General features: G+C 26.4%; 1 protein-coding gene across 1 annotated transcript; it reads left to right on the forward strand.

The window, feature by feature from the left end:
- Window positions 1-13,840: 13,840 nt before the first annotated feature.
- On the forward strand, window positions 13,841-16,322 carry LOC137836903 (gibberellin-regulated protein 4). Its single transcript, XM_068645683.2, has 4 exons — window positions 13,841-14,043; window positions 14,164-14,208; window positions 14,366-14,399; window positions 15,978-16,322. The coding sequence occupies exons 1-4, from the start codon at window positions 13,963-13,965 to the stop codon at window positions 16,157-16,159; spliced, it is 342 nt and encodes a 113-aa protein (XP_068501784.2). The 5' UTR covers window positions 13,841-13,962; the 3' UTR covers window positions 16,160-16,322.
- Window positions 16,323-16,503: the final 181 nt, after the last annotated feature.

A 16,503-nucleotide genomic window follows, 5' to 3' on the forward strand; every position in this document is an offset into this window, starting at 1 on the left:
ATAGACGACAATTTTAACTAAAACCGTAGTTTATGAGATACTATAGGTAACGGTTCAACAACAACTATTGTTTATACTCTCTTTTTTTGTCCCATTTAATTTATAACTATTCATTTAACTAAAGGTAGAAAACAAGATATTAAATTACACTCTTCACTAGGGTACTATGATAAGTATGCATTATGCATACCACTTTTGGTTTCCCTCAATTGTAGTAGTATGAGTAATTGTCAAGCACCAACCAACATAATAGTATTTGTTCAATCATTGTCTTATCATTCTTTTGTTTGTAGTGTAAACCCTACAAGGATGAGTGCAACTCAACATGTGTAGGACAATCTAAATCCAAATGGCAAGGAAAGAAAAGTAGGGTTTGTGTCCAAACCATGGTTTTCAATCCACCTCACCTATCTATGCATGTGCCCCACAAATCCCATGAGAGAGAAACCCTCTATCATTCAAATAATATCACAACTGTTCTCTAATAATTCATCACTCATTGCTTCAAAACCCTCTAAGAAATTAAACATTTCAAATAATAATACTCATTCAAAATTCTCTTTTAAATTACAAGACTAAAATCAATAGGGTTTTATCCAATTCATATACGAAAAAGAAAGTGTAAGGATTAAACTGTAAAATAAATTTGTACATAAAACCATATTTTGTTTATGGTGTTTTGGAATGGAGGATCGGTGGGGATGGTGTTTTTTCTTAGGGATCAAATGCCATTATTTCATGTCTCAAACTTCCAACTACTTAGAACAAATCACACTATAATAATAGTATATAAATATTAATTAACTTTCTTGTCTATTAAATAATTTTAAAAATGTTGATTTCTTCAAATGTATGTGGTTAAGCCAACGGGTGGTGTCCTCTGATAGCGAAGGGTTACCCCAACTTTTAAAGGTATATGTTATAACAATTTTATTTATGGTCAATTCAACTTGTGGCCACAATGAGACAATCCCAAGATACGAATGCAAAACAAGTCTTCATATATAGTTGTCCACAATTTTTCTATGAGAAAATGTGTAATAATATATATATATATATATATATATATATATATATATATATATTATTAATTTAAGAATATTTTATGATTTTTTATGAATCAATGTAGTAAACAATTAATTTATCAAAATATTAATATCTTTTTATAGTTATTGTGTGATTGAGAATTTATTATCATCCTAAAAATTATAATTAATAATTAAAATATAATTTATATTTGATTTAATAATATAATAGTTTAAATATTATATTTTATTTAATCATGTAATTGTGAGTTCATTCATTTGACTTCTGTAATAAAATATTCAATAATTACCTTATTAAAAATTAAATTATTCAATTTGTTAGTTGATTCAAAAGATTCACAATAATGGTTAGAAGACTTCAAATTGACTAAATATAAAAATATTTTACTGTATATAAATGGGTACAAAACTTATTTTTTAAGCCGATTTTATAACATTGAATTAGACTTAAAGTTTAGTTTTTAATATGGTATGAGAATCATTTAGGATTTATATCTCAATTAGAATTTGTTAAACTTATCAAATTACCCGTTATCGACTTGTTATCAGACTAATCATAAATATATAATCTCACGTTCACTTTATAAATCGGTTTTATAAATTTGAGTTTCACTTCAATTTCATTTCCTAATAACATGAATATTTTAAATTGAATTTTTTTCATGTCACTTCCAATAATCATATTCAACCAAATTAGGCACCAAATATTGAGAAGTCTATGATATAATCTTACATTGCCACGTTCTAAGATTTCTTTAGCTTTAAGGGAAATTATAAATAGGTGTGAGTAATGAGCTTTGATTGCATTTGGTTTACAATAACAATCAATTCTTCCACCACATATAGCACATGTATGAGGAAAACTAGTTAAGGAGTTAAGGAGCATGTTTAATGCAAAGAGTTAATGATGAATAGTGAATGGTCATTCTCATTTTTTATTGATAGATTTGGAGGATTCATGAAAGAATTAGACAACACTGTTGCTCAGAAAAATTTGTCAAACTGACAACAGCAACCACTTCTGTCTCCCTCTGCTCAAAATAATTCAAATTTCTCTGATCTTAATTGATGCAAGTAATCTCATCATTCATCATCATGTGGAATGTTGCACTCTCTTCCACACTCATTAACCACCCTCCAACTTCCCTCTCTACCTAAGAACATGCTTATTATTTGGTAATGTCATTCTCAACTTCTTACAAAACTAACCACTTACAATAAAACTTTTCCTTCTTAATCTTATAAAACAATAAAATCAGTCATAAAATAAGGATTAGACCCAGTTATATATTATAAAATAGCTTATTCTTTAGTAACCGTGAGATCTTTAACAAGTTTTCTTACGTTGAAACTGTCAACTCGTGCCTAAGACTATACATTCATGTATAGTATTACAACGGTCCAGTAACGGGTGATCTAATAAGTCTAATAAACTCTTTGTCAATGAAAATCCAACACTTCTTCTAGAATTAAAACAGCACATGTGTGTGACATGATTATTTTGAGTGCAGAAAACTAGTTAGCAAGCACCAGATACAGTGTTCCAAAGAACCAAATATTCCCACTTGATGAGTGAAAAACAGTGGTTACAACAAGTGATTGAGAGGTGAGAAGGTTGTGAAAATGATGGGCCATGAGTTGAAAATGATTTCATTGAAAGAGGTCCAAGAACAGGTAGACTGGGCTCTAGCACACTGCAACACTTCACACATATCCTTATTATGGCATCTGACAAATCCACCAACTAGTCTCTTTCAGCTCTGCAATTCTCAAACTCTGAGTTAATAAACAATAACACCCTCTCAAAGTGACAATTGTGCTCCAAAGATCACAGCTATTAGTGAGAGTTCATTGCATTGGTGCAACAAAGTCCATGCCCCTCTTGGACCCTACTTGCCTCTCTCAACCACTGCACCATTTAGTGAAACTACTCAATTAATTAACACTCATAATCCAGCCAGCAAAGGGTTTAGTGTCATAACATAGGGTGCAATGTCACTTCCACAACTGGCAAATTTGTTCCTGTGCTTCCAATCATTGATGCAGATGTGTAGTAGAGGTTGTTTATCCAAAGGTGTCAACCCTAATAGGGTTTGTGTTGTGCCTTAACTAGCTCAACTATTCTCCCCCACATAACAACACCCTTGTAAACAACCAACCAGAATTCATATAACACAAACAAGAGATTCACCATGTTAAACCTACATCTTTATAAAAATATATATGATTTTTTTCCTACAAATTTTAAAATTAGTTTAGGTATAAGTTAAAAATAAAATTTTAAAAAATGTTATATGAGAATGTTTTAATAAATTAGTTTATCAAAATGTACTTTTAATTTATGTTCTCGTACACCAATATAGTTCCAATCCGCTCAAGAATCGAGTTCAATGATAGTTTATATACTCTCTCCTGTCTCAACTCATCGAGATGCCTTTTAAGGACAAAACCGTGACGGAACACCGACTTTCAAAGCGGACAATACTTCGAATGTGGTGATTGATCCTAGTAATACTATCTCTCCGACTTCAAAATAGTTAAATTTTAAAAAAATTATTACGAAATTTAAAGGATAAAATAGTAAGATATATGTAAACTAAAAAAATAGTTAAATATAAAAATATCTTTATTAATATTATAAGAATTATTATAAATAATTTTTTGTTATTAGTTTTAAAATATTGTAATTACGTAGCATTTGAAGATAATTATTATTTATTATAGATAATTTTTATAATTAATAAAAAAATTATATTAAAAATAAAGTCAATAATAAATTGTGTACACTAAAAATATTAAAAAACTTCTCTTTATTAGTAATAATAGATTAGGTAATCTTAAAATCAATGGATTGATAATGGGTGTGTTTTGGGGATCAAAGTTTTTTAGTAGTGATTGGATTTGGTCTGAATGCATATTTGAAAATTTGTAGCTTGAATCCATGTTTAGGTATGACACAATCATGTGAGCACTGAAACTGCAAAAGAGAGTTAGGTTACTGCTCCTCAACAGGAAACAGTGCATGAGGGAGAACATCATGCTCTATTATTTATCTTCAAATTTTGGCCATTTCTTCACACACAAAAAAATACTTAACTTATTAATCAATTTAGTGATTGCTTCCTTGAAATTTTGAAAAGCTTGACACATACTTCAAGCAAAAATAAAGCACTCAATGAAATTGTTTTCATCATCAATTTTTAAAATGGACTGTAATTTGTGGGATATAGAATGTATTTTCAATAAGGACAAAATGGTCATTGTACACTCCCATGGAGGTGAAAGTTGAAATCGTGAGAATGAAGGAAGAAATAACCTAGAATATATGGATGATGGCCTACAACAGGTATCTCTACAAACAAACAAAAAATTTAGATCAATAGTTTTTTTCTTTTCAAAATTAACCTAATCCTACATGATCATCTAAAAGAAAAATAATCTATGTAGAAAACAACTATAATATTTCTCAAATAGTAAATAATAAGGCACGAACATTTTGTAATAGTGATAAGTTGATCAATTCATTGACATTTCATAATAGCAAACACTAAATAAACGTGGTAAAGTCCAATTTAATTTCACATAAACAGTTTATGCAATGTTCACTTAGTGAATACTAAAGTAATGGCCTAGATTGTGAATTCCCATTATTTTCACTTATAATTTTACTTATAATGTAAGAGGGTATTACCATTTCCTTTCATTTTCTCTTTTAGTAGTACTTTGGTTCCTCCTTTCTCCAACCTTTTTCTCTTCCATTTTTTATTATTTTTTCTATAAGTTCCTTTCACCCTTCTCATTTCAACTAGATCTATAATTTTGGTTCATGCTATCAATTTGGTCCATTTGAGTTTTTTTTAATGTGAAAAGATCTAATTTTCTGTAGTAATACTTTATAAAATAATTCTTTAATCGTGGATTAAGAGTAACTGATAAGTGTCTTAATTCAATAATGTTTTATACAAAAAGATAGGCACTTATGGACTTTAATTCATAAAATAGTTATAATTTAACCTCTAATTTAGGAATTTAAACATTTTTACATACTTTTGGATTATAAGATGAATATGAACGATTTATTCCCAAATTTGTGTTAATTTCAGGAATTTAGGGGAAAATTGAGATAAAAGGGCTAAAGGAGAATGGACAAGTTAAAGACAAGATGAAAAGAAAAATTTAGAACATTGAAACTCGCCCAAGGCTTGCTTAAGCGAGTTCACTTCATTTAAGTTGATTTTTTCTCGTAAAACTCGCTTAAGCAAGTAATAATTCGCTTAAGAAAGATGTCACTTAGCCCGAGCCCAATTAGATTAAATAGAAGGCGTGATGCATAATCCTAGACATCACTGGGGGGAACCAAAGGAAGGAAACCTTAAAGGAGACAGTCGTCAAGGAGAAACACTCTGAATCTTCTTTTCTTGTTGTTCATGCTTGTAATAGTCACCATGAGTGACTAATTCTTTTCTTTGGGATTAAGAGTAATTTTTCAAACTTTTTTGAGGTGAAAATTATCTATAATACTCAGTTCTTAATTGATGATTGGTCTTATAATTTTATTCTTAAAGCTTGAAATGGTTTTGATCCTTATATTTGATGACTAGAAAGTAATTCTAAGCACCTGACCTAAATTATAATACTTAACATATTTGAATGCTAGGAATAGATTTGAAATGTTAATTGCTTTATAACATTTGTTCATAATGATAGTTTTTATAGATATGCGACGAATCGATATTTAGGAGACTCTTGTGAGGAATCGATATGAATAATTTTTATATGTGCATCAATGTCGATCAAGATGGAATGATATATGTTTTAAACTACAGACAAGTGAGAATGATTAACCCTTTTTCCAATTTTCTTAATTGAATTATTTGACTCATTTATTTTATTTTCATTTAATTTTCATACAAACTATTGTTAATATCAAATCAAATCAAATTATTGTACATATTATACTTAGTAAATGCTACTATTAGAATTTTAAATAATCGTTCTTTGTGGGTTCAACGGTCGTCCTTAGATACAAATTATTATTTTTGACTTGATACACTTATATTAAAAAAGTCATTAGTAACTCCAAAAGCTAACCTAATATTATACTCCTTTCAATATTTTTGAAACTTCTATTTCATATTCTATGTCATTTATTTTAGAGTGATATATTCATTAACAAATTCTCTTCTATGATAAACCAAATTTTCTAAACTTGCATAAATATCATGTTTTTTTTTTTATCTCAAAATGATTATAGGAATTGACATATTTTCTCTATTTTGTTTCATTCCTGGTAGATGAAAAAAAATTATAATTTTTATTTACCACTTTGAGAATTAAAAAAGATTTCTTATATTTTATTGCACTTACAAGTATCAAATAAGTATAATTACATCTTGTAGTGACATCAAGTCTCAAACCAATGTTCATATGTATGCATGTATCATGACATATTCTTTGAATTTAAGAGTTCTTCCATCTGATTTAACATATGTAACACTCTTTCTAAAATTAACTGTTTTATCAACCACTTTTAAACCATCTTAAACAGTTAAATTAAAAGTGTGAGCATAACATCGTACATGAAAAATACTTACCATCACATAATAAATTTCTTTGCACACAAATATGGGTTTCAAAACATCTTGTGGATATTATTAACAAAAACACTGTCCAAGGTAATGGAGAATTTTTTTTTTATCAATACCTTATTTCTTTATGCAATTAAATATTCTAAACCAACACCCGTGTCGTTTCATTTGACAAAAATTAAAAATCCTATTTGTCAATATCCATTTTTTAAGCAAATATAACCTTGGTAACATAGAGTTGGTGCTTGAGCGTTAAAAGTTGGTGTTGAGTGGATTTAAGATAAAGAGCACCCAAAAAATTGCACCTCATTTCACTTGAGTGTAGAGTTTGCGTTGAGCGCATAGAGCTGATGCTTAAGTGAAACTAGAGGCAAAAAGCACTCCAAAAGTGAAAGATAGCCTAAATATATAATGTATTGATTTTTATATACAAGTATATCTCATTTAAATCACAATTTGACAAATAAATCCAAGACTTCAACTTTGAAATACACTTCACAATCAAACTAAATAGTTAATCACTTTTCAAATTGTTTAAACTGCAAACCATTTTTATCAAATAACATCTATTTCACTTAACAAACAAACACTGCAGGAGAAATTTGAAACTTATAACCATGTCACCTTCACATGCAGATCATCTAACTTATGGTACTATTAAAAAGTAAAATATAGTTTCTCCTACCTGCAATTTCTTATTTTATTGAAAGTTCCTAGTAGTCAAAGAGAAATTTGAAACTTATGATCATGTCATCTTCACATGCAAATCCTCTAACCTATGGTATTATTGAAAAGTCAAATTTAGCTTCCCTTATCTATAATTTCTTATTCTAATGAAATTTCTGCTCAAGCAGTGGAACCACTCCAAAGTTTAGAGACTCAAAGTAAGGTATCCAAACATCACCAAATTTTAATATGAATCAAGTTGAATGGAATTTTTTTTTTCAACTAACTTCATTTATATTGATGATAAAATCATAAGAAAAATGAGAAAAAAAAAGATATTTAAAATAAATAGAAACTTAATCTATTTAAATTTTGGATAAGATTGATCCAGATTTCCACATAGTGCAATCAGATAGATTTTGAAATAGATAGAGATATAGAGTGAACCAAATTAGAATGAAAAAAATTGGGATGAGAGAGAAGGGAACCATGTGTTTTGTTTTACGGCTATCATTAAATAATTTTTAATATTATTTTTTATTGCATAAACTCTTCCAGAGTTTATATATATTTATCCATCTTTAATTAATAAATTGTTCCATTTAATAGTTTTTGCTTTAGTGTATACTACGGAGAAAGCTACCATCAATTAAATAAAATCTCAATATTAAATTTTGGTTTATAACTCTGAGGCAAATACTTTTAATATTAAGAGTCTGTATCTAAGTCACTGGGTACAATCCTTAAAAAATGTCACTGGGCACAACAATTTAGGACTTAATCACAAATAAAAAAACACATGATTCATAATGGTTCTTGCCTCCTTCAATTTCAATTTAAAGTCTGTTTTCAGAAGTTAACTTAAACACTTTCATAATAAAATAATTAAAATAAGTTTGTACATAAACTAAGTTTAGTTTATACATAAGTCAATTTGTAAATTATTTTTATACAAACTTTTTAGACTTTTTTCTTCATAAACTCTTCTAAAAAATGTTAATATACTCGTTATCAGAATACTTATCCTTCTTATTTATAAAATTCAAATTAAAAATGGTATTTATTTATTTTATAAGACTGAATTCATACTAAGAGAATATATTAATAAACATTTAGAGGAGAGAAATAAGAATAGTAATACTAATGATAATTCAAAAAATATGAATTTAGGATCATTTCATTATTATTTACAACTCATTATTATAAAAAAAAAAAAAACTAAACGTTATGATTTCAGACATATAATTTCTCCCAATAAAAGTTCTTCTCTAAATGCACAACAAAATCTTATCTAATTGTTACATATTAATCATATTGCATGCATCATATTGATTTATTAAAGGGTCTTTCATTAGTTATTGTTCTTCGGACAATATTTAAAAAAAAAATGAATTGAAAATCATATATGTGAGAATGTATTAAAAAGTTATAGATTAGAATTTTGGTATTATTGAAATATTGTCACATGGCATTGGGTATTGTAAATTGAAAGTTATTGAATGTTGGAAGTGGGTGTTTCCAATTGGGAAGGGCACAAAGAATCACATGGAAGAACATGGAGCCCCATTGCCCTACCTTTCTTTAATTCTATCCATTTAATGTACCTCATCAATTTAATTGCAATGCACCAAACCATATTCAATGCTATTCATTGCCTTTGCTTTTCTATTCAATAGAGATCATTTCAAAAATACTAAAAATTAATTTGCTTTTTTAGAATATAGATAATTTTGATCGATCATAATTTATTTTTAAGTAAGTTTTTTTAATTTATAAATTTTAATTTATATAATGACACATTTAATAAAAAAACAATTGAGAGTAATAATCGACATCGTAGATGTCGTTTTTATTATTTTATTTATTTATTTTTATAATTTTGCATTTCTTCTTCTCTTTTCACTCTCTTTTTCATCTTTTGTTAATGTTGTATTCCTGTGTTTTACTATGTCTTGCATTGAGTGGGATTCTTTGGTGGGGTATATACTTTTAGCTTGTTTTTCATTCAGTAACATAGTATGGTATTTATGATTGATATGTTTATGTTGTTTTTGTGTTGGTGGTGCATGATGGTTGGTGTTTTGTGATCGTTGGTGGTATGTTAAGGTTCGCGACTTCGTAGTGGTGGTTTACAACTTTGTAGTGTTGATTTGTGCAATGTGTGGTTCATGACTCATCATGGTTCATCTCTGGGTTTCTATTGTTTACATTTACAAATTATTGATGATATTTTTTGTTTTTTTTTTCAATAGTGATAATTTAAGTCTATGTTTGTTCAATTTCTTGCTAAATGGCAACATATGTGTGATTGAACCTTTGCCTAATATGTGATTATTTCAAATCTTAAGACATTTAAAAAATTAAACATAAAAAGTGTAAAATAATTATAAATGTGTTTCTAGTTTGTTTTGGTAACTCATATATGTAGATTGGATAGTTTACATGTAAATTAGAAAAAGTAAATTGAGACTTTCACAAGTTTTTTTATGCATTCTCTTATATTTTGTTTTGAATTTTTTTTTATTGATAACTCTTAAAGGTTAAAATTGTATTATTATATTTTTGGGATGTTCATAATTTAAAGGTTATGTTGTTAAAATTTAATAATTTTATATACATTAACTGAATGTTGGTGTCATGTTCGAAATTCAATACTAAAATTAATTAATATATCTATTTTAAATGTCTCTATTTCTTCTAAATAAAAGCAATAGAATGTGTTACTCACAATCGTTTATTGAATCTTAAATTGTTTGATTGAACAATTTGAGAAAATTAATAATTTTGATTAGTTTATAAATACATATATTTCAATCATATTTTATATATTTCATAAAATTTAAGTCAATTACATTTGTTGTTGATATTATAAGGTGTATATTTGGCACAACAAAAATTTGCATGAGTGTAGAGGAAAGAAAATTTAGTTGTTTGTGCTTTAATTGTTTAAATGGAAGAAAGGTGGAGATTGAAGAAATTAGCACTACAAGAAAATCATGAAATAGAAACCAATTTTTAGAGACTAAAATAATTAGTTGTAATAGTAACTAAATTAGAAACCATTTTAGAAACTAAAAAAATTGGTTTCTAAATTAGTTTTAATTATTGTTAAATAGTTTTTAAATTGGTATCTAATTAGCAACCAAGGTTTTAACTACCAATTGTTTAGTTTCTAAATTTGGTAGCAAAAACCTTGGTTGTTAATTAAATACCAATTTAGAAACTATTTAACAATAATAGAAACTAATTTATAAACCAATTTTTTTTTTAGTTTCTAAAATGGTCTCTAATTTAGTTACTATTGCAACTAATTATTTTGGTCTCTAAAAATTGGTTTCTATTTCATGATATTCTTGTAGTGTAGATAACATCTTTTATATCATTAGATTTTTAAAAATTATACAACATGGACATGACATGGTGAATTGTTAGATTTGTCAAAAATCAATTAAATCAACAATTCAGTTGATTCAAACATAGATGATCACTTGGGAGACATGGTTCATAATGTAGGAGCAAACTTGTTTGCACAACACATGTGTACAAAGAAATAACTATCGATGCAGAAACTTCGTTTTACCCTAATTTGACTAAGTTCACACGTTGTCAAGGGTGTGTAAAGTTAATGAATTTAAAAACAATTAATGAATAAACTAGTATAAACTTCACAAAATTACCTCATTTATTGATAAACATGTTTCTAAATGTAAGTACTTTGTCTGATAGACATTATACATGCATGAATAAATATTATGTAAAATAAAGTTTTAAAAAATTAAAAAAAAAATGTCTTGCAAGCTTGCACGTGCCCTTAGTAATTAGTATGGGTGATGAATGAAGTGAGTATATTGGAACTCAGCATAAAGATGAAACTTGTCTCAATGTGTGAGATATCCATGAATGTCTTTATGAAGCTCAAACTCACATTAACCATTCACCAATGTCTCACCATTCTTAGCTTTCACATATTATAATCAATTTTATTTGCTTTCGATGTCTTCTCACATGCAAACCTTTGCTTTGTTCAAACTACAACTTGACATTTTTTAAATTATATTTTAATATAAAAAGAATACATGTGAAGTAAACTTAAGAACAGACAAATCTAACAATTTCTCTGACATTTTTCTAAAACAATCTTTATTTAATGACAATTCAATTTTTAATATTTTTTTCATACCATCAAGTTTTAGTTTGGAATATTTTAGGTTTCGTTGGGAGTCTCTTCAAGATATGATGATGAAGCTACACCAAAAATTGAGTATGTGTGAAAATGTATTTGTTAAGTTTTATTTTCTTTCCTATTTACCATTGATATTTGGTTTTCGAGTTTAATATGCTTTTATCATATTTTTTCATTATTTACCATTGAAGTTTATTATGTTAATATATTTTCAAATTAATAAGATAATATTATTGTTTTATCTTTATTTATGTAATTATAGTTTATATATATATATATATATATATATAAGTGTAAAGTAAAATTTTCATGTAGAAAACATTGAGTTAGGACGAATCTATAAAATAAGTACTGAAGATATAAAAAAACTATAACACATAATTATATTAGTTTGTACACAAACTAAGGAAATATTTATCGTCTACTTATTTTTGTAGAAATTGTTTTTAAAATTAAAAACATAAATTAAACTATTTTTTCATACGAACTATAAGCTATGCTCATATGTTAAAATGAGTTATAAAGAATTTATAAATATATATATGCATTGTTTTCATAAAAAAATTAAATATTTAGTCAACTATATATCCTATGAAATAAATTTAAACAAATAATAAATAAGCTCTTATGACTGAGTCACATTTCGTTTTACAGAAAAATTAGTAACACAAACATAATCAAAATTCCGCAAATGGTGTACAGAACGCACACGGTGCACTTTTGTGAAAAAGGCGCAACTTCGACTAACGTGCTTTCTCTGTCCTCGCACGTGTTCACTGACAACATGTCATTAACTATTATGCTTTCTTACCCCGTCATATGTGGCCTATGCTTAAATTTATTTCAGAAAATAAATTTTAAAAATAAATAATATATACATATATATAATTTTAATCACAAAAATAAATTTATAATAATGTGATGAATAATCAGAATAAATATCAAAAAATACAATTTTAATGTGAAAATACTTTATATATATATATATATTGTTGATTTACTATATGAATTTTGGTATATCTATCATTCAATAAAAAGTAATTATTATAATTAATATGTATTCAAACTAAGCATATAAGTTAACAGATATATTGCTATATATTTTTATTTCTCAGTTTTAGAGAGTATGTGAGTATATTAACATACACATCAAATTTAATAAATTTAAGATATGTTTTTAAATACAGTTAATTTTGTTATTTTAATTGTCATTTAAAATAATTAATTTACAAGACTCGTTTCAAAATATAAAAGTTAAATACTTTTTTGTTTTTTTTTAATTATCATTTAAAATAATTATCTTACAGTACTTATTTCTAAATAGAAAAAATAAATATATGTGCGTATGAGTAAAATATAGATAATTACAAATTCTTTATTATTTTTGAAAAAGTAATAGTTTAAAAGATGTTATAAAATAACGCAGCAAAAATATATTTTAAAATTTATTTGTATACTATTTTATATCTTAATTTTCATAGTAATAATTTACTATTTTTCAAAGGTTTCATACATTATTTTGAATTTAAACTCGAGAAAAATTAATTGAATATTTAATTATCTATAAAATTATATTTTCCACTAAAAAAATTACTAAATAAAATTAGTTATCAAGTTTTAACTATCTTAATCAAAATCTAAATCTAAATAATTGACCGTTGAAAACTGGGTAATTAATTATGAATAATTTTTTTTATTAATAATACAAATTAATTTAAATATTAAAAAAATTCTTAAATAATGTTTATAATAACTAATTATTTATTATTTTTATTTAATTATTTTTTTAACAGTCTTTTATGATTCTTAGATATTTTTATACCATCATTATCCATCGTATAACCACCACTTTTGTTTTTTTCCCACTTTGGTAGTATTTAATTTCAATGGAACAAGCAATTTGCAATTCTGCAACACTAAATGAAAAGTAACTTCACACATTTAAGAACAACCTAACTACCAACTTCCAAATTCCAATCCGTATTGTGGACCGTACGATGAAATCTCATGTATCATTAAAAAAAACAAATTACCTCAAGTTTTCACTCTTCAATAAAATACTAATTTTGTTCTTAATCTATCTTCAAATTAACCACTTAATTAATTTATTGAAAAAGCAATTTTATTTTACTAAAACTCTTTCAAAAGCTATGCTTATAAACTACTTGATTAGTTTTTAAACTATTTCGAAGTTAGTTTATGAGAATATACAATACTATGTTTGCAAGAAAAACTTGGATTCATAATGAAGCATAAAACTTTGAAAGTAACATCATCAATGCTAACACACATGTGTCGTTCTTGGTATGAAGTGAAACTCTGAACAATAAATTTTGGTGCTAATTAAGGTATCCCTTGCAACCTTCTTCTATAAATGCTCCTTCATTCATCTCTCTCATTCATGCATAACTCTTCTTTCTGGTTCTTCAGTTTGCACAGTAGTTGAATAGGGCTTTCTTGTTTATGTTTGCTTCCAACAATGGCTGTCACTGCCAAGTTACTTTCTGCTTTCATCATTGCCCTCATTGCCCTCATTGCCATTTCCATGCTTCAAACAATGGTTGCTCTTTTAACTACACAAACACAAACATACACATATACATATATAGACACACACTCTTGATTAATCTGGTCAAATATTGTTGAGGTTCTCATTATTGTTCTTGGTTTGGTTTTGAAGGTTGTGGCATCTCATGGACATGGAGGTCACCACTACAATGACAAGGTATTATATATATATATATATATATATATATATATATATATATATATATATATATATATATATATATATAACATGTTTCCTAGTTTGTGTCTTTCTCTTTTTGTGTGAGTTTTGATTTGCTAACTTGTTCTCTGCATAATTATTGTGTGTTTATCAGAAAAAATATGGACCTGGAAGTGTGAAGAGCTATCGTAAGTGAAGTTCTTTCTGCCTTTCATTCTTTTGATTGTTCATTCTTTTTTTTTTTTCTCTTTGTTGTGATATGTTGATTAACTGAAAAAAACTGAAAAAAAATTGTAATGTTAAAATGGTGTTATGTTGATATCACAACTAAAAAAAGAAATAATTTATTGTTGAAATGGATAATTTTTAACATTTTGCTTATGGAAAAACAACTTGATTCAACTTTGAACAAAAAAAAAATCATTAGAAATAATGAAGAGAAAATAAGCATTACCAATATAAATTATTACGTAAGTATAAATTATTTTTATATAATTATTGCCATTTTTTTATGATGTATAACAATTTGTGGAGAGGTAATCTATGCTGAAAAAAATTACTTTCGGATTCTAAAATTCATTGAATAATTTATGAATGGATTTTTTAAATGAAGAGTGAGATTTACATTATTTGTTGACTTAGATCTCCATATATTTTAAGCAATGGTATTTGACAAAATTATTTTACTTTGAGTGTTCTTATTCCATTCAATTTAGAGTTTCGGAAATCTATATTCTATTAATATATTATATACTTTCAAAATAAACTTCAAATTTAATTAAATTCCAAAGTGTGACAAATGAGTAAGTAATTTTTGTCTTATTTTTTAGTGAATGTTTAATTAAATTGTGATAAATTTCATCTTAATTTAATTACACGTCTTAGTTATACTCACTCACTCCCTCTAATCTTTAATAATATTCACTTTTGGAAGCAATTTCATTTTTTCTTATTTGTCATTTTTAAAATTTTAAGGTAATAAGATAACTTTTTTCTATTATATTATTATTTCTATTTTTATCGAGCATTAAAATTAGTAACAACACCAAAACCAACCCTATCTAACTTTCAAAGGGCCATGAGTGTGTTTGCTTTGTTCTTAGGTAAGCGTGTAAATGAAAAAACAAAGAGTAATTAAGCGCTTTCTGGCTTCAGTTAATTTTTAATACACACTATTTCCAAACACGGTCTTCTCACTTTACAATGGTCAAATATATTTTGCCGTGAAAAGTGCATCTTGTCCATCTTTTAATCTAACCCTTTGACTTTAACTTTATTGAAAATTAATTTCTCATTTACCAATAACTACTGATCCAATCTGTAACAAAAAAAAATTATTAAATTTTAATAAAATATTAGCAAATGAAAATTTAATTTTAATTAAAGAATAGTATTAATAACACTATAATAATTAATGTACTTTAGTTTTATTTTTATTTGTGCTTATTTTTTAAAATGAATGATTATTTTAATAAATTAAGCAGTCTTTTTAATGTATGTTATTTCACATATGTAAATGTAATTTTAGTGATATCATTTATGTCATTTTTAATATAAGAATTATTATACAACACCTTCATTCATATTTTTAATTTCTTATAACATAAAATTGTATTTAAGGCATAAATTTGTATCAACATATTTTAATAGAGATACCATCAATGAAATGTATTGTATGTTTATAAGAGTAGATTCAATTTGTTTAAAAAAAAATTAATGAGAAATTGATTTTTTTCTTTTCTTTTTGGGATGTGTGATATGACCAGAATGCCCATCACAATGCACAAGGAGGTGTAGCAGGACCCAGTATCACAAGCCATGCATGTTTTTCTGTCAGAAGTGTTGTATGAAGTGTCTGTGTGTACCTCCGGGGTATTATGGGAACAAAGCAGTGTGCCCTTGCTACAACAATTGGAAGACCAAGAGAGGAGGGCCCAAGTGCCCTTAACCTCTTCTTCTTCCATCAAGTTAACAAAGTTATATATAGCTTTAATCTCCCTAAAATATAATGTCCTAGGTTCTTATATGTCTCAACTATTCAAATGATAAAATTTTAAATGTCATTTTTATAAGTGTTTACTTCAATAATCTATATCAACTTTCATGGTTAATCTTTCTCATGGACACTAAGTGAAACTTTAATTCTAATTGAAAATAATACTAAAAGATATGTATTCAACAATATATGAGATTTGTCCTTAATCAAATACACGTTTGGTCTTAGAAGTTTTTGTTTTATAGAAGTTTTTGTTTTGAGTAATGTGTGAAACTCCTCCAAATATTACTTGTTAT

This window comes from Phaseolus vulgaris, chromosome 4 (genome assembly GCF_051622355.1).
Source record: "Phaseolus vulgaris cultivar YP4 chromosome 4, ASM5162235v1, whole genome shotgun sequence".
Lineage (NCBI taxonomy): Eukaryota > Viridiplantae > Streptophyta > Magnoliopsida > Fabales > Fabaceae > Phaseolus > Phaseolus vulgaris.